This window comes from Polyodon spathula, chromosome 16 (genome assembly GCF_017654505.1).
Source record: "Polyodon spathula isolate WHYD16114869_AA chromosome 16, ASM1765450v1, whole genome shotgun sequence".
In the NCBI taxonomy this organism is placed as follows: domain Eukaryota; kingdom Metazoa; phylum Chordata; class Actinopteri; order Acipenseriformes; family Polyodontidae; genus Polyodon; species Polyodon spathula.
In genome coordinates, this window is record NC_054549.1 from 16,613,036 (window position 1) to 16,632,936 (window position 19,901).

Consider the following 19,901-nt stretch of genomic DNA (forward strand, 5'->3'; position numbering starts at 1 on the left):
CCAGATAACCTTTATTGAAGAATCCTTCCTCTTGCAGTATTCCACTCCAGTGGTGTAGAATAATACTTGTCATTTTAGGGTTAGTTTGATATCTTTCTCACTACCTGACGACTATCACAGTTATTGATTATTGTGATATTACCGATCATTTTTGTAGTCTTGATTACTTACTGTACTGAAAAAATATTATAGATAACTGATTTATTGACAATAATTGTCATCTCAAGCTACCAAGATGTTTTGTTCCTTTCTGTAGACAACCCATAAAGAGATGCTGGAGAGGGGAGGGAAGGGGGAGGTGAAGCTCAGCCGAATACGAGATGTATGTGGGAGACAGGGTCTAGACTTGGCTTCTGTAGGGCTGGAGACTATGGTTTGCTTAAGATTTGAATTGCTGCAGACTTCATTAAGGCTGCAAGGTGCCTCTGACGATCACATACTGGTGATTTATGAACCTCAGCAAACGGCAGCCTAAAAAATCAGCATTACTTCAAGACAACCGTGTAAAATAAAGATTTGTACAGTGTGTAACCTGCAATACACTGCCTCTTTCTGGTCACGCTCTGTCCTGCTTTGATCTTGTTGGGAAGTTTATGAGATGTACCAACAGATCAAGTTAATATCCAGGCTGGCTTTATATCTATCTGTCTCTCCGTCCAAATGTTTTTACATCTGGAGAAGAGTGTATTCATGTGTGGTGAAACCTGGTCTGGACATGCTGTAGCACCAGCTATTGACAGTATACGAATGCATCTGTATTATGTCAAACTTTTTTACATGTGCACATACTGTAGTGGATATAGATGATGCTGTTTTTAATGTACAGCTGTGGTGGGAGATGCAAGTCCGGAAAGGCTTGTTGTAAAGCAGGGGTCTCCAATCCTGGTCCTGGAGGGCCGGTGTCCCTCCTGGTTTTTGTTTCAAATGTGCCCTAATTTAATAAATTGGACCAATTAAGCTTCTAATAAACATTTAATTGATCCAATTAAATAGGACCAGTATTGGAGACCCCTGTTATAAAGGTTTAGTCAGAGGGGCTTGGTCACTACTTTTAGGATTCAGATCTTTTGAGATCTCACATGCTAAGTAAGGGCTAGGTCTGGAGATGGTTACTCAGTAGTGGATATCTGTTAGCATCCCGAGCAAAGTGTTTAAACTGGGGAACATGGCCTGCTCTCTGAAATACGTAGAATGCACAAAAGGCTAATCTTTGGGAGACTTTAATAGATAGACACCAAGAAATTTAAATTCATTTTGAAATTAAACCTGATTGTGGGACAGAAATATAATTACAATGAATTAGTAGAATGAATATAATTACTTGCAACTTAAAAGAATCAATAGAAATATGAACTCGGCTCCATCCTGCAAGCATAGCACTGGTGATTATAATGAATCATAATTCTAAATGTATGTAAATTACATTACTGTACTTTGGTTAAGTTATTTTCACTAAGTAAAATAACTAATTCCTTGGGTGTTGAATATTTCCTTTAATTAATAAACACAATACAAACTGCATTACATCCAACTATATTAGAATTAATTTGCAGTGCGGTAATACATTTATTAGAACTATAATTATTTGATATTATTTCTGTCATTGTGGAATTAGGATGAGCAATGCAATAGTACACTATAGGGCTGAACCTGCTCCACAGATCCCACACCTAGACAGTGTGTCTAATACAGTGAGCACAGCATGTGCTTTTAAGAACTATCTTGTATATGGTATACCTGTGTATGTATATATTGTGGCTCTACAGCAATATACATCAAAATAGATTTAGATTTTGCTTGTGGGATTGACAGCAATGCATTCTTTACAGTGACTGTAGAGAATAGATATAACCCCCCCCCCCCCCCCCCCCCCCCCCCCTCACACACACAAACTGTTTCAAAGTTATTTATGTTTTGTCTAAACATTTAAACGTCATCAGAAATATGCAGGCAAAATATAGACGCTGGCCTTCGTATCGATACATTTTTTGTTTAATATTCCCTATTTATTTATAGTCTATCCCAAATATAAATTGATGTTGTGCATGTGCAGTCTTATACAAATTCATATTGCCGTCATTTATTTTAAACTGTTGGAGTGATGCGTGTTTCAGGGTTTTTTTTAAACTTACTGTGACAGAGCAGAGCCTTTACACGTGTGTGCGTGACAGTTTAGTGGCCATCTTGGTGAAGGAAGCTGGACCCAAGATGGCCACCCTTTGAATGGCCACATGGCATGGTTTAATTGTTAGATTGAATGATTTATTGAGTGATTGAAGTTTCAATGGAAAAGAGTGGAATGTGGCCAGGCGGTGGTTGGATGAATGATAGAATCAATGAAGCCCCCGGGAATAAAAGAGTGTTTGGTGAGTGTAGGAGAACACAGTGGAGCAGAGAGAGTGTGCCAGAGAGACAAAGAGAAACTTTCTCTTCGCTTTGCGATAGCTATCGGCATTGAACCCACAACAAAACCCAAAAAACGAATAAATTTGAAAACCACAACACAATCACAAAACAAGGTGTTTCCACCTAGTCTGACAAGGTTCCAAAAGAAAACAGACAAACACTTTGTTTTCGTGGTTCCGTGAAGTTTGACATCTAAAACTCAGTAATTCTGAGTCATAAGAACATAAGAACATAAGAACATAAGAACATAAGAACATAAGAACATAAGAACATAAGAAAGTTTACAAACGAGAGGAGGCCATTCGGCCCATCTTGCTCGTTTGGTTGTTAGTAGCTTATTGATCCCAAAATCTCATCAAGCAGCTTCTTGAAGGATCCCAGGGTGTCAGCTTCAACAACATTACTGGGGAGTTGATTCCAGACCCTCACAATTCTCTGTGTAAAAAAGTGTCTCCTATTTTCTGTTCTGAATGCCCCTTTTTCTAAACTCCATTTGTGACCCCTGGTCCTTGTTTCTTTTTTCAGGCTGAAAAAGTCCCTTGGGTCGACACTGTCAATACCTTTTAGAATTTTGAATGCTTGAATTAGGTCGCCACGTAGTCTTCTTTGTTCAAGACTGAACAGATTCAATTCTTTTAGCCTGTCTGCATATGACATGCCTTTTAAGCCCGGAATAATTCTGGTCGCTCTTCTTTGCACTCTTTCTAGAGCAGCAATATCTTTTTTATAGCGAGGTGACCAGAACTGAACACAATATTCAAGATGAGGTCTTACAAGTGCATTGTACAGTTTTAACATTACTTCCCTTGATTTAAATTCAACACTTTTCACAATGTATCCGAGTATCTTGTTAGCCTTTTTTATAGCTTCCCCACATTGCCTAGATGAAGACATTTCTGAGTCAACAAAAACTCCTAGGTCTTTTTCATAGATTCCTTCTCCAATTTCAATATCTCCCATATGATATTTATAATGTACATTTTTATTTCCTGCGTGCAGTACCTTACACTTTTCTCTATTAAATGTCATTTGCCATGTATCTGCCCAGTTCTGAATCTTGTCTAGATCATTTTGAATGACCTTTGCTGCTGCAACAGTGTTTGCCACTCCTCCTACTTTTGTGTCGTCTGCAAATTTAACAAGTTTGCTTACTATACCAGAATCTAAATCATTAATGTAGATTAGGAATAGCAGAGGACCTAATACTGATCCCTGTGGTACACCGCTGGTTACCACACTCCATTCTGAGGTTTTTCCTCTAATCAGTACTTTCTGTTTTCTACAAGTTAACCACTCCCTAATCCATGTACATGTGTTTCCTTGAATCCCAACTGCGTTCAGTTTGAGAATTAATCTTTTGTGCGGGACTTTGTCAAAAGCTTTCTGGAAATCTAAATAAACCATGTCATATGCTTTGCAATTATCCATTATCGATGTTGCATCCTCAAAAAAATCAAGCAAGTTAGTTAGGCACGATCTCCCTTTCCTAAAACCATGTTGACTGTCTCCCAGTACCCTGTTACCATATAGGTAATTTTCCATTTTGGCTCTTATTATAGTTTCCATAAGTTTGCATATAATAGAAGTCAGGCTTACTGGTCTGTAGTTACCTGGTTCAGTTTTGTTTCCCTTTTTGTGGATCGGTATTACGTTTGCAATTTTCCAGTCTGTCGGTACCACCCCTGTGTCAAGAGACTGCTGCATGATCTTGGTTAGCGGTTTGTAAATTACTTCTTTCATTTCTTTGAGTACTACTGGGAGGATCTCATCCGGCCCAGGGGATTTGTTTATTTTAAGAGCTCCTAGTCCCTTTAACACTTCTGCCTCAGTTATGCTAAAGTTATTTAAAACTGGATAGGAACTGGATGACATGTGGGGCATGTTGTCAGTATCTTCCTTTGTAAAAACTTGTGAAAAGTAATCATTTAACATATTTGCTTTTTTTTTTCTTCCTCTACGATTTTGCCATTTGTATCTCTTAAACATTTAATCTCCTCTTTGAATGTTCTCTTGCTGTTGTAATATTGGAAAAACATTTTGGAATTGGTTTTAGCTCCCTTAGCAATGTTCATTTCTATTTCTCTCTTGGCCTTTCTAACTTCCTTTTTGACTTGCATTTGCAGTTCTGTGTACTCTTTCTGTGTACTTTCTTTTTGGTCCTTTTTTAATGCTCTGTAAAGTGCCTTTTTTCGCTGAATATTTTTTTTAATTGATCTATTAAACCATTTTGGCAATTTAGTTTTACATTTAGATTTGTCTACTTTAGGGATATAATTGTTTTGCGCCTCTAGTACTACATTTTTGAAGAACAACCATCCTTCTTCTGTGGGTGTTTTCTCTATTTTACTCCAATCTACTTCTGTTAGTCTCTGTTTCATGCCTTCATAGTTTGCTTTTCTAAAATTGTAAACCTTAGCTTTAGTCTTTACTTTTGAGGATTTAAAAAACACTTCAAATGAGACCATGTTGTGGTCTGAGTTTGCCAGTGGTTCTCTGACCTCTGTTTTAGTTATTCTATCTTCGTTATTTGAAAAGACTAAATCAAGGCATGCCTCCCCTCTAGTGGGTGCCTTCACAAATTGTGTTAGGAAGCAGTCATTTGTCATTTCCACCATTTCTATTTCATCCTTCGCGCTACCCACCGGGTTTTCCCATTTTATTTGGGGGAAGTTGAAATCCCCCATTAGTATGGCTTCTCCTTTGCTACACACATTTCTAATGTCATTGTATAACAGATTATTGTGCTCACCGTCTGAATCTGGCGGTCTATAGCATGCTCCTATTATTATGCCTTTTGAATTTTTGTCTGTTATTCTGACCCATATTGATTCGGTTTTATTTTCTTTGTCCAGGTTTAACACCTGGGCTTCAAGACTGTTTCTTATGTATAGCGCTACCCCTCCTCCTCTTCTGTCCTGCCTGTCTTTCCTATACAGTGTATACCCACAAATATTATATTCGTCCCCATCACTCTCAGATAACCACGTTTCTGTAACACCTATCACATCATAGTTACCTGTTAGTGCAGTAGCTTCAAGTTCTAGAATTTTGTTTCTGATACTTCTAGCATTTAGATAAATACATTTAATGGTTGTCTTACCTGAGTTGTTGTTCTTGTTTTGATGCGGTCTCCCTTCTGTTTTTTTGTTGATTTCTCCCCCCTTCCTTTCTAGTTTAAATGCTTCCGAACCTGCTCGAGGATCTTTTCTCCAAGTAGACTAGTTCCCTTGTTATTTAAATGCAGTCCATCCCGTCTATACAGATAGTCCTCGTTGTAGAATGTGGTCCAATGATCAAGATAGGTGAAGCCTTCCCGTGTGCACCACGTCTTCAACCATTGGTTTTGATTTATTATTTCCAGCTGTCCATATGGTCCTTTGCAAGGTGCGGGTAGTATACCAGAAAATACCACAGTTTTGGTTTTCTCTTTTAATTTCCTTCCTAGCTCTCTGAATTTGTTTTGCAGGGATTTTGGTCTGTCTCTTCCAATGTTGTTTGTACCGATGTGGACGACTACTACCGGGTCGTCTCCTGTTCGTTCTAGGAGCCTGTCCACGTTCTCAGTGATGTGCTTGACCGAGGCTCCCGGAAGGCAGCACACTGTTGTAGTAAGGGGGTCCAAACTGCGAACTGAACTTGCTGTGTTTCTCAATATGGAGTCCCCAACAATCATGACCTCCCTTCTTTTTGCTGTCTGGTCACCACTGTCAATGGGGTCCTGGATGTTGTTCCTTTCATTCTCTTGTTGTTGGTTCTGCTCATCAAAATTCTGAAGTGACTCAAATCTGTTGGTTGTTTTGATTTCTGGTGGTTGTGTTTGACGAAGTTTCTTTTTTTCCCTGCTTCTGCCTACCTGAACCCAGCTGTTCTGACCTTCTATCTCCCTGGTGGCTTTCAGTCTGTTAGGGGTGATGCAGACTTCCATGAATTGTGGGTGTGCCAGTTCCTCAAGATCTTGTTGCTGTCTCACTTCTTCCAGCTCCATTTCTAGCATGCTTACTAGTTTATGCAAATCCTGGATCGCGCGGCACTTTACGCACACTTGGTTTAGCTCCGCTGGGTTTTCTCGGATTTCCCACATCAAGCAGGTGTCACAGATTACTGGCTTGAAGACCATGTTGAGGTTTTTTTTTTTTTTTTTTGAAGTTTAGTTTCTTCTGCAGCCGTCAACCTGCTTTCAAACTGCTTCGAAACTGCTCTGTACTTTTCCACGCTGTACTTCTCCCACTCGCTGTCGCTTCCACTCGCTGTCGCTGGGAAGACTGCCTCGTTTAACTGCGTTGTTCTGCTGTGCTGTCGGCTCCTCCCCTCGCCCGTGTCTCAGAACGGCGCTGAATTTGAATCAGCTGCTCCGAGTTTCAGCTTGTTTGTTATCAGAAAAACACACGCGGCTGCTGTGTTTCCCCAATGTCCTCTGTTTTCCGATTAAAGCAATTCAAGATGCAATTTCTCCTTTCTGCTTCGAAACTGCTCTGTACTTTTCCACGCTGTACTTCTCCCACTCGCTGTCGCTTCCACTCGCTGTCGCTGGGAAGACTGCCTCGTTTAACTGCGTTGTTCTGCTGTGCTGTCGGCTCCTCCCCTCGCCCGTGTCTCAGAACGCCGCTGAATTTGAATCAGCTGCTCCGAGTTTCAGCTTGTTTGTTATCAGAAAAACACACGCGGCTGTGTTTCCCCAATGTCCTCTGTTTTCTGATTAAAGCAATTCAAGATGCAATTTCTCCTTTCTGCTTCGAAACTGCTCTGTACTTTTCCACGCTGTACTTCTCCCACTCGCTGTCGCTTCCACTCGCTGTCGCTGGGAAGACTGGTGTCCGACTTCTGACCAGCCTTGACTACCCAACACTACGCCACCCCTACATATTGAATACGTTATACTGACCTTGAAGTACAGTGATTACAATATGGTTTAAGAAAACACATATACAATGATAGAAAAAAGCAAAAAAACACAGCTTGCCAGTCCTTAGGCCATAACAGAAAATCTGTGATATATCCTGCCACACCCACTATTGAACTGCATTTACAATCCAAAAAAACAGCCAGTTTCTCCAATTACAGTTTAATTCATAAACAAGAAACTGAAACCATGCCATCAGACTTGTATTAAAGTTTGCTGAAGCCTGGTTACAACAAAGCAATCATTTTCAGATTCTTATCACAGTTATCAGTGCAGTCTGCTGAGTGCAGCTCATTATGATAAGATTGTATGAACAAGGCTACCTGTTAGCTTCTCATGGCATTGTTTTACACGATACAGAATTTTGATGGTCTGCTACAATAAAACTATTCCATACAGCCAAATCCAGGCATTATTTATTTATTTGTTTATTTTTTGGCGAAAGTTTACCATGGCAACCGATTGGAATACATAATCCAAAAAATGCTCCAACCAAACGTTCACATGTTTCGATGTTTGGGAACTAAACAGTTGAAGAAGCAGGCTCCTTCTTCTCCAAGGGTCGCAAGACTGCAAAGGAATAGTTTAACAAATTCATTCTGGCACAGAATTACCCACGAGAGCTATTAAACAAAATGACATCTAAGCAGAAACAGATCAGCACAGCTGCTGAAAGGACTCTTTAGACTCTCTTTAACCGAGATTTCAGGAAGCGTTTAATATAAATCAGCTGATAGAAAAGCAGATCAACTGCCCTTTTCCAGCTAAGAGCCATTTCACTGCTTCAATGAATTCCACTGCGACGATGAGAACAGGGTCTTACTGACTGACTAAAACACTTGACTTTGTTAAGATGGCAAAGCACTGCTTATAGCAGGCTCTGTTCAATACAGTTTTATTCTACCCAAACTTTGAACTGTGTTATAAAACCGTTTCAAGAATATCAAACATCATGGTTTTGATAAAAAAATTTAAAAAAATCAATTAAAAAAAAACTTTGAAAGACAGACTGCATTTACCGTCAATAACATGAGCTAAAGAATGTCAGTGCCAATTTTCCTGACATTTGGGACTTCCCTGTTGGGATTTTAAAATCTTGGTTAGCACTCCTTTTAAATGCTGCTTGATTAAATTTTGCTCTTTTATAACTCATACCCAGAGACAAGCTTAGTGAATAGCTATATGAAATGCATTGATCGGCTTTCACTCCTGTAAGACTTCTCTAAATTAGGAATGCACAATATTGAACACATGGATTTTGCATTCCTTTAGAACAGTCACTGAGCCCTCAGTTATATTTGAATCAAAAAGGAAGTGATTGACTGTATATAGAGTTACAGGTGCCTTCATAGAATAGCTCAAAATGTAACATTAAAAGTAAAATGATTAACGCTCATTACTGTACCTTCTGCGCTAAAGTTTTTAGAAATGAAAGTGCAAGCAAGTAATACATTAGAGGCCCTGCACTTAATATCACTCACACATTGATTTGTAAAAACCTACCAGCAAAGGATAGTTCTGCTTCCATAAATTCAAGGAATATTGTGAAGAATTATTGATTATAATCTTGGCTACAAATCAAAGCAAACATAACTCCCAACAGAAAACACTTGACTTTGCATGTTACAAGGTGCATCGATTTATGACACATACCCTTCTGCACTACCACAACCTGCTATCTATTTGCATGATTTAAAGGAGAGGGTTTTACAATCTAGTTTAGGAATTAGGTAACTTGAGGCAGGGGCTCATCTATGTAATGCTGTATATCCAACTTGTGATGTGTGAGTAAATCCCAGCTGGTCCTTAATAATCCCTGTCCATGGATCTTAGAAAACAAGCTCTATGTCTCATAACACTTTCCTAGTCGCTATTTCTTTGTCTAGAATTACAAGACACAGCACGAACTTCCAAAATAAGAGACACATGAAAGCTGTATTCTTTCTGTCAAGTATTCCTGAGTCCAGCTGCAGTACAGTAAAGCCTTCCTATCAGTCCGCATAAACAAATGCTCAACCAGATCTATGAGTCCTGTACCATGCCTGGATATTGCTAATTTACCTGTTTCCATACCTTGCTCCGCTATCAACTCTCTTCCCCTCGACTGACTCCACAGCTCCAACAGCCTGTAGTGATTAGTCCTGCACCAAGCCATGTGTACTCCGCTCGTTACTGACTCCCAAGGAACAAAGCAAATCTCAGGGATTCAGTTTAGAAAGGGCCCCCCTCCCTAATCAAGATCCAAAGAAGACTCCAAGCCCATCGCTTTCAGCCCTGTGAACAACAGGAAACTGGATCCCAAGAGAAGGGTCCCAGCACAGCCAATCAATACCACTAAATCAGTTGTGTAATTCTATAGGTGCTTCCTACCAGGACCACTACACCATCGACAGCACTAGTACCTGTATCGTAGTTTTAAATAGATTGAAATATGTATGTTTTATTTTATTTATTTTTTTAACCTTACTGGCACAAGCCCCTTTGGGAAAGTACCTAAACTGTTTTTCAATAGATTTTTGTTGTTGGTTAATTCAACTTGTAATCCGATTTCATACAGAACTAAAGACCAGCTTTCTTGGTTAGAGACAGGATGAGTGTTTCTTTATACAGTTAGACACCCGTCAAAAAAACCTGGTTCGTTTAAGAAATAATCTTACTGTCACAATTTCACAATCTGAAATAACTCAGACATCTAATAAACACAGTTCTTTTAAAAAAAAATTGTTTTACATTATTCTTCTAAATCAGTTTTAATCTTTACAGTTTACCAGCTGCACTGTTTCCCTGGTGGTGGTGTTAAAGTTTAGCAGACTGGACTGACTAGAGTAGTGTGTGTGGTTCAGCTGTTTGAGACACCATAAAAATCATCAACTAGGGCTTAGGAGAGCTGCTACTGGAATCCCATTGAATAGATGCAGCTCAGCTGGGGATCCCTAAGATAATGGTACTGACATCTGAAAGCTTCAGCATAAAACCAAGCGCCTTCTGATTTATATTGGAAAATGCTGTACCCGCGCTACATAAAAATGTGTTTCAGTTAGTATCAGTGTTGCTATGGGTACGTGAGGGCCAAATTATTCTTACAGCTATTCGGCTGGAGAAATCAAATTGAATTATTTGCTTATTTCAAATGAATTTGCCAGTTTTCAAATCTATAAGACTGTAAAGATGGGTGGAGGTAGAAGGTAGGCCCCAAACAGCAGCTATCATCCCTCTATAGAAGCCTGTCAGATCTGACATCTTGCTGTCCCATCATGACTGAAGCAGACCTAGTACAAGAGAGAGTAGCTTTACATACAGCAGTGGTCTTCAAAGCTAGAATGTGATTTTTCTAAAGACAAGGGTCTGTAAGATGACAATATTAGCTACACGTGATGGCCAAATACTGACTATGGAAGTTGTTTCCACTTTCAGCGCAGAGCAGACTGGACATAAATGTTAATCACTAACTAACTGAAATTGAAACACACTATATCATGATAAAAAAAAAAAAAAAAAAAAAAGAATGCAGTTGTTATTATAGAACACTTTATACAAATATACTACATTTGGGGGCAAGAACACTGCCCAGACAGGCGTGCCAGCAGGTGTTCTACCTCTCTCCCCCTGTACAACTGAGCCGGGCCCACGCCCAGCCAGCCCACTGCGCTTAGGAGGATCCTGGTAGTGTTTCCACTGGAGTGCCCGGGCCGAGCCATGTAAGTGACGTCACACGCAATGAACATGCATATTAAGAGGCGCTGTGTTTGAGTTGAGAATGGCAGATCCTGAGGTTATGGTTGTGTTTTTCTTTGTTTGCATTCTTTGTATATTACTGACTAAAACGACGGGCTGATTACACAAAGAGGAGAAGAACGCTTTTTCGGCGAAAGCAGTAATTTGGATCTGACAAGCCAGATACTCGGTCTTAGACGCCATGTGGTAAAAAGATGTACTGACTGACGCAATGGAAAGACAAAAATCATGAGCTCCGGCCCAGGCCATGGTCGGCTCCGAAGCAGGTTCAGATGTATATATTAAAATAAATAGATACAAGGTTTCCTGCTGCACCCTGACGACCTGATTCCGTATCCACTGGGCTGAATGGAATACTGCATTAGGGTCAACTTTAATCTCAGTGGTCAGGTTTCAAAATTTGCTTACCATATCAATTTAGTCGTTTTTACTCATTGTAGAAGGTTCTGATGACCCCTTTTGCCCATGACTGGAACTTTCTTCCTGTGACTTGGTGTTCGTACGGACAAACATCAAGTGAGCCTTTTACTGTAAGCAATGTTTGATTGGTTTGATCCATTCCAGATATTACCATCAGCTTTAACAGACATTCACAGAAGTTTTGGTAGCAGTCACTTAACACCAAAACATAGTAAAGCCTTGTGGAGCACCTCAACAGAATGCCTTCATGCTGCATCTGAACTATTACAAGGAGTGGAAATGTTAGTCTTATCCCATCCACAACATGTCCTTTGCAAATCCCACTCTGGGCTCTTAAGCTCAGCACACAGGAAAACCTAATGATTGAGAAGGTTTTAGCAATGTGTTGTGCATTTAGCAAAGGTAATGCTTAGCTTGGGCTCTAAGGGCTTCAACCCAGTCCCTCATTCATATTAAAAAATGAACACTCTAGGAACTTTGAGGCAGGATTTCTGCTGTGCTTCTTCTCCAAGAAAGCAGCAACTGTACTGGAATTCTGAAGAAGAAAAAAAAACTGCTAAAGACAGAACTCACTATTTCTAGTGTCCTAATTATCCTTTTGTATTGTCTTGTACAGCGTACACTGGAAACAGAAGGGAGACCACTGTGCCAGCATGTCAGCCAATCACATCCAAGATTTCCAATTGGTATGCCTTGATGTCAAAATGTGCCTCATACAGGTTTAAAAATATTTTTTATATACATTTAGGAAGCTTGCTGCTTCTCAAGACCAGGTTGAGAAGTAAGGAATTGAGAATGCATACCTCCTTGCAGATGCAGGCAGGAGTAGGAGGAAGGCTGTTTAAGAGTATCCAAGCCAGCGAATTTCAAAGAGGGAGGAAGCTTGTGTGCCTGCAGTTAATAATACCTTGGAGAATGCAAAGACACTGGTAAGCCAACCATGTCTGGTTTCTGATGTGAAAATAAGCCTGAATTGTATAACATTTAGTAAACAGATTCCAGTAATAATACTTTTGTGTAAAATTTAGTATACTTGTGGGCAATTAAATGGCACAACTGACAATAAGAGGGCCAAAGAAGTTATCCTTTTACATGGTTTGGGTTAAAAAGAAATATATTGGCAACAGTGAGTAGGGGCATTAATGTAAGGTAAGGTTCAGATTAGGAAGCCATGTTATTTACACCATGACGCTAAACATACTTCTGGCAGCCACAGACGGACATCAGTATGTTTGGGAGTTGCCCCTGACAGGTGCTGTCAAGATGGTGGCCCCCATACCAGTGAGTTAGAAGTAAGCCATAGCACGAAGACACAGAAACAATGAAGCCACATAAACATTCAGTGTTATTTATTTTAAAATAAGCTTTTATTTAGATTTTTCATATTTGTATCCATGCCATTAAACCTTTTCAATATTCTCTCCCCAACACTTCTGGGGAAAAGAATACAATCTAAAAGATAGCCATAATTAGAAGATACTTCGGTTGTAAATTGAATAAAAAATTTATTTAAGAAATCATTTAAAAATCGTTATAATTAGGTAATTTACAAAACTTAAAAAAAAAAAAAAAAAATTTAAATAAAAAAATTTGAACGAGAAGCAGAATTTCTATGGAACTGGTAGTTCCGTAAAAATATCAATTAAAAACAATAATAATAATATAATAATAACAATAAAGCACAAATAAAATATCAGTTGGAAGGAAGTGATGTCACAAATAAAGACACTTCCTGCCACTTCTGACAGCTCTCTTTGCAAAGCACTGTGGGTAAGTATTTGCAAATTAAATATACATTTCTCTTAACTCACAACACTGCAGCCAGTTAGTGGGTCAGAAAGACAACAGTTTTTTTTTTTTTTTGCAGATACAGAATAAAGAGATAGTATTCCTTTAAGGCAAGGCAGAGTTAGGTATAATCCGTTAAATTAGCTTCTACTGAAATTAATGAAGCTTTCATCTGCCTTGTGTTTTTCACTCCAAAAGTGTCTGAAATTAATCTTTCTTGACATTGATTTTGTGGATTTCTGTTTTTCATTCTGTGCTATGGGGTTCTGATATAGCATACAAGCCTGTTTTAAAAATGTTCTCTGGCCAGTGTAATAGGGTTAGTAACAGTTAACAATGTACGATTTGTTTGTTTAAACTGGTATCTTCTTTTGTCTTATTGTTGACGGTATATTTTAATTTAAAATTGGAAATTAAAAAAGTTAGACATTTGGTCACTGGTAAGCAGCTATTACAGCAACAAAATTTGAACAACTAGGTGAAAATTGCTTTAAAATGTCACCTGCTGTCATTTAATTAGGAAGCAGCTGGCAGCTACCTGAAAATTGCCTCAAATCTAATTACCCTTCGGTTATATTATTCAGGAAATCCCCCATGGTGCCTGAATACTGGAATTATCATTACTAAAAAAAAAAAAAAAAAAAAAGAAACGTACAAAACCATGCAGTGTGAAAGTGAGATCTGTTAAGTCTGCTACCTGTGTTTGAAGCATTAGTTTGTTTTTTATTAGTTTGTTTATTTTGGTTTCATCATCGCAGTGCAGATATTACTATATTCCCCATTATCTTTTTTGGAAGTGGATCTTGTCTGTGTGTCTATAGGGAGAGACAGGGCTGTGGTAGCCCCTTTGGGGGGACAGAGGACACACCTCACTGTCTGCCAATGTCACCTCCTTCTCAGCAGCCGCACACCAGCTTGCTGCAGCTCTTCATTTCTTTTAACCCATTTCCCTCAATGCCACCAGTGCCAGTCTGCTGTTAAATGCTAGCTTGCATTTCAGAAACGCTTCCAAAAGTAACTTTGCAAACTGATACCAATAGTCATATGCAGCGGCTTGCCGTGGCATCCTCAGTTATATCAACTCAGGCAAGTTTTCTTTTAATGTGTTTATGAAAGCTGGTCGAGGTTGGCGGTGTGCCTTGCTTTACCCTATGGGGCTCTCATTCAGTGAGTGGCAGGACTTAAACTGTCACTGCCAGATTAGCTGCCACTGTCCATGCTTTATCAGTAAGATGGAGTAGCTGTGCTCCTTGTGCCCACCAGCACTACCTATATATGTCAGCTGCATGTAGATGGCCAGAGACTTGGTTCCCCTTTACATTAAGGATCTTTGGCAATGTGACTAACCCCTTTCTCAGTTTAAATAGGAAGTCTAGCACCTCCCCACCTCCAGCAGCACAACCTCCAGTCGACCGATCCAGGCTTAGCCAGAGAGGCAGGCAGTGATCTACAGAGACTCAGAAAGCATCTGTTCCTCTGCAGCAGGAACAGGCTGTGAACTCAAGCCCTCAAGAGCCACAAACAATACAGGGTTTTATTCCAGTCCTGTCCTACAAACAAGTTTAAATAAAAAATAAAATAACATGTAGCCTGCCATTAAATAAGGAGCCCATCTAGGGTGCAGATAGTTTTAAGAACTGGCTTTTATGTGTAGTGCACGTGAAAGCATTGCCTAACAAAGTAATATTCAGGACGTGATTGGATCCACATTCGGAAAGTTTCACATCTATGTTCTATAAGTTAAACAGATATTTGAAGCAGTTTCTCAGAATGATCTTATATTAAACTGATGGTAATGAACTGTAGACAGTTGATATGGTCTATACTTAAAATGACTATTGTCGTGGACAGCTGGTAAGTGGAACTGCAGTTTTTGCCCCATCGCATTGTCCTACCTTTCCAGTGTTAGAGTTTGAGACTAGGGTCCCTAAAGACTACATCTGTCCCATTGCCTTGCGTGAGGAATATTGTCTCTTCAAAAGCAGTTTTAATTAATTTATTTTTTGTACAAAAACATACCAAATACAGAAAATGCACCAAAACCTTGGATTTCAAGAAAAAAAAAAAAACCCACTAACGAACAAAAAATAAACGCATTCAGGACAAGACGTTTAACAAGCACAACGTGAACAATGGCTGTCATTTACAAATACACAGCAGTCCTTCAAGTTTCCAGTTGTCAAATAAAAACCAAAGCAAAAAATAAGACAAGAACAAGATTTAAAATACAGCGCATTGCTCCGAGGACAACAGTTAAAACACTCACATAATATATATATTTATATATCTTTGTTTCGTTTTGCTTTAATATGTACATCGATTACAGGGAGGCAGAGATGCAGCGAAAAAAAGGGCTCACTTAATTTTCTTTTTTTTTTCCTTTAAGACACACGCACACACACACACAGGGCAGCCCTATCACCAGTCTGCATCCTCCTCTATGTAATAATCAGGTGGAGAAGTACCATCAAACAGGCCTGGATCCATGGACTTGCGCTGCTTCCCCCTGGCAAAGACCCGTGACAAGGAGCCTAGACCCATCTTCTCCTTCTTCTTCTTGCGCTTCTGGTCTTCCAGATCCTCCAGTGACTGCACAAAGGGAAAGACAGGCATGTAAGAAACAAATGATAGCTGACCAACATTGTGAAGAACCACAGTTGTAATGTTTGAGGTTGCCTACAATGTAAGAAATAGCACCATGCATAAAGTGCAAGTCCCTCATCTCAGAAGGCAGTGGCAAGAGTTCCAACCACAGGCTTGTTTCCAAGTTTAGAATTTGGACTGCACCTCTTTCCCACCCATATGTTAAAGCTGGATGCCGCTGGAACAGTTCAGTTGGGCAGAGCTGTGTTAGTAGCGAAGCAACAATCGATGAATTGGCTATTGGTTACCATGGCTTTTATACTGCCAGCCTCACTGAAACATTCATCAATTGATTTGTCGTCTATTTATAGCCTCACGTTCCTACCTACCTTGCTAGTGCGTTTCTCGATTAAAGCTCTTCCGTTTGGACTTCATTTGCGGTGAGAAATGGCTTTATTATTTTTAGTAATAAATTCTCCATGCATGTTTCCAGTCGTATTTGTGGTGAAGAGTCTACATACATTTAGTTTGCATTATGCTTTTGTATGATAAAGTGTTATCAATGAATCGATTATTGTTATTTGAATAGGAATTTGGTTGCTCTGTATGTGAGGAATACCCATTTCTCTTGGCTGAAGATTAAAGTAACATTACAAAAGAGTGCCCTGGCTATATCGTCATTGTGGGAACTAATAATTTGGCACACAAGACAGTATGCTACACATTTCAGATTAGCACCAGGTAAGACTCTGCTGTTGGTGCTGTGCAAAACACAATCATTATTGTTCCTGTAATTCTGGGTATGCAGTTACTGATCACAACACTATTTCTGAAGATTGTTTTTGTGCAGTGAAGAGTGACGGCAGTTTTATGCTGAAATAAATTGTTTCGGGCTGGGAGGGAGGGGGAGCTCAGTAGTTAGAGCTGTTTCTGCACAAAGACATGTTGAAGCATTTTTATACTCAAGGAACCCTGCTTTTTTTCCTTTAAAACTTACTTTCTCGCATTCATTACATACTTTAATAGGATCACTGTTTTACTGGCTTCAGTGGGTCATGAAAATACAATCCTCTTTAAATTTCTAACCTGCTACACTCATCCAGAAACTCATCTTTCTTACAGTGCAAGTACTTCACTGCTCCCTGTGGATTAGGGAAGTGAGATCCAGCCCACTCTGACAAATAAACCTGATTCATTCAATCAAGATACTAAAAGGTCTATTTCCCTTGCATCGTATTAGCACTAGCAATGTTATTGCTGATACCCCTTTGTTTCAGTTGAAGATCTTTTGGTTCTTTTTGGTTTTATTTTACACTTCAAACTGTCCCGATATTACAAACGTTAGATTGATGTTAAATAACAAACAAACAATCAAAAGAGAGACCAGTAAGAATGCTAACTAGTGAATACATGGTTACAAGAAATAATAATAATAATAATAATAATAATAATAAAACCACAGCAGCATAAGCACTGTAGGGTGGGACGTGCCATGTCATCTTTGTCATCTGTAAGATGAGCATGGCTGAATCCATTCAGAAACAGGTGCAATCTTATTATACCAGATAACATTCCTGGGCACGGATTTATAAAAGCAGTAGTAACTGCAGGATTTTTGGGGTACTATGCTGCCCATTAAGGAAGCAGGACTAAAGGCCGGCGCTACACACCAGACGCAGCGACAGACACGAGCTATAAAAAAAAACAAAAAACAAAAAAAAAAACTATTGCTGTTGACAAAACTCTGATCAAGACTATGATGATCTTTGTCATAAAGCTCTAGGTATTTTTCGACTGCAGTATTATTCTCCTCTCCGTCATTTTGGATACTGCTTCACCCTTGTGGAATTGAAGCTGTTTTCTTAGTGCTCAATGCCCTAGTTGTAGTGCGGAAAAAAAAAAAAGAAAAAAATCCTGTTTATTTTGTGTCGCTGCAGTGTCCCTGTGGTGGAAAGATACTTATCAAAAGTATAGGTTCTATTAATTTTGTTGCATCGCTGCACAATTTCACTTGCCGCATCGCGTCTGGTGCATAGGGGGCTTTAGGGTTGTAAGGGTTGCGTTACAAATTACCAATTTAGTAATGTTTTACTTGTAATGTTTGTATACCCTTGTCTGTGCTGAGTGGGGTGAGCCTTCATTTGAGCAACTTAAAATGTTACAACTGAACACCTATTTTACACTTCCTCGACCCCCATATGAGCAAAGACATTGCAGGAAATGAAATCTGTGTGGATTTCTTGTTAAGGAACACTGTGCAATGCCGTTTGTGTTTTACTTACTTATTTATTTTAAAATTGCTCTTGCAGATCTGTGTGCTCTTTCTATTTCAGCCAAATGCATTGGCTTGTATAGAGCCTCTAAATACTGAAGCTGTAATTAATGCTACAGCGACTACCCCAAAGTGTAAATGGCTGATCCCTCAAGATTACCATCAGCTGCTCATTTTGAATGAATAGTGTCTTGTACACATTTTTCTACCAGAGCATGCTCTACTTGCAATTAGAAAATAGATCCAAGATTTCCTTTAACCTGATTGGTTAATACAAGGCCATTTGCTAAAAGATCTTTAAGGTTATCTTTCAAACAGTGTTTAATCACTGTTCCAAATCATGTGCTGGAAAATACTTAAATACAGTATTCATTTATGCATTTTACCTTTTCTTCTGCTTGAAAGAAAATCTCTGTTCTAGTACATGGCTTCTGAATGTTGTCTGTCAATGTAGACTGCTTCTTCGCTGCCCTATACGGTCAATTTAAATTTAGCGTAGCAAATAAAGTGATAAAAAAAAACAAAACAACAGAATAGTGTTTGCTGTTAGAGGCAACACAGCAACCACAATATCAGCTAGTCTCTGGTTTGAATGACGACTTGAAGAAATCAAACAACTGGATGCAGTCTGATTACTTTCAGCAACGTTATTTCAACATATCACAGTAACACAGGACGGTGCTCTCTTCTCTACAAAGCCAGCAAGGAGGCTTTCAATAAACATTATGAATACACTGTGAACAAGTTACTGAACAAATAGCATGATCAGCATTAACACATGTAGACTACTAGCTATTTTTAATTACTAAAACTTTTTAAAATGTGTTTTGTTTCGCCACTAAATTTTAGGACCTCGCAGTAACTTAAATACTGTCTGGTAAGGCCTTTTTCATTGTGTTAAACGTCCTTGCCTTTGGCTCAGGGCATTTAACTGCATGAGGTGGGCTTTACCAGACGGTAAAGCCGTCTTCCTTGGGTTCTGTTACTTTAGTAGTCTGATAATGTTGACTTCCAAAGTAACAAGTGTTGCGTTTTCATGGAATGGCCTACACACACTTGAGGTAATCTGTATTCCACTTTAGAGAACATGGCTCCTGGTGTCCAAATTACTGCAATGTATGTGTGTAAGGGCCTTACGTTGCACAGGGAGTGTGTCCGATGACGGGGCGAGTTGATGTCACTGGGCGTGGACGAGCGGTCTCCCTCGATGGCAGAGGCGTCTGAGATGCTGGAGGGCTGGCGCGAGTGGCAGGGGCTCACTCTCACTGCTGTAGACAAACACAAACACAGCAGCTAAGCCAGGGGTTCAAACCACTTCAAATAAAGGACTCATGTCATTATTTCTGACCTTGTGATATATAGAGCACACCCATATTATTCATAGACCATTGCTTTCAGTGTTTTGGCAGACTGGTTTAGTACAACAATCTGCAATTGTGTGTGTTTCCCTACCATTAAGGAGGAATATACCTTGTATAGCAGTTCAAATCAACCTGACAACAAATCATAGAAATATTCAATTGTAGCATAATTAGATTTAATTTAAATATGCCATGGATAGCTTTAGTGAGTCTAGATTGGTTCCCTCTTGGCCTTACATCTGGCACCATGGACACCCTCTATTGTAGTTCATTATGGATTCATTCCATACCCAAAACAGACTCAGTTCAATTAAGAATTAGAAACATTAGTCATTTGCCAGGTATTTGTCCATGACATGGAGCACTTTAGGTAACGACATAAGTAATGCATTGTCTTGTGCAGATTACCGATTAATAATAGCACTGAAATAATTAG

At 39.3% G+C, this 19,901-nt stretch overlaps 1 protein-coding gene across 7 annotated transcripts in view; it reads right to left on the reverse strand.

Moving 5' to 3' along the window:
- The window catches only part of LOC121328580 (kazrin-like), a 295,129-nt gene that overhangs the window by 14,788 nt on the left and 260,440 nt on the right, over positions 1 to 19,901 (reverse strand). For 6 of the 7 annotated variants that reach the window (XM_041273346.1, XM_041273347.1, XM_041273348.1 and 3 more), the window contains 2 exons: positions 19,242 to 19,372; positions 15,715 to 15,838 (listed from right to left, as the gene is read on the reverse strand). In XM_041273346.1, the coding sequence (XP_041129280.1) occupies positions 15,715 to 15,838; positions 19,242 to 19,372 (255 nt within the window). Of the gene's footprint in view, positions 1 to 13,045; positions 15,839 to 19,241; positions 19,373 to 19,901 lie in introns of those variants that run through there. The other variant, XM_041273352.1, reaches the window with a different exon arrangement.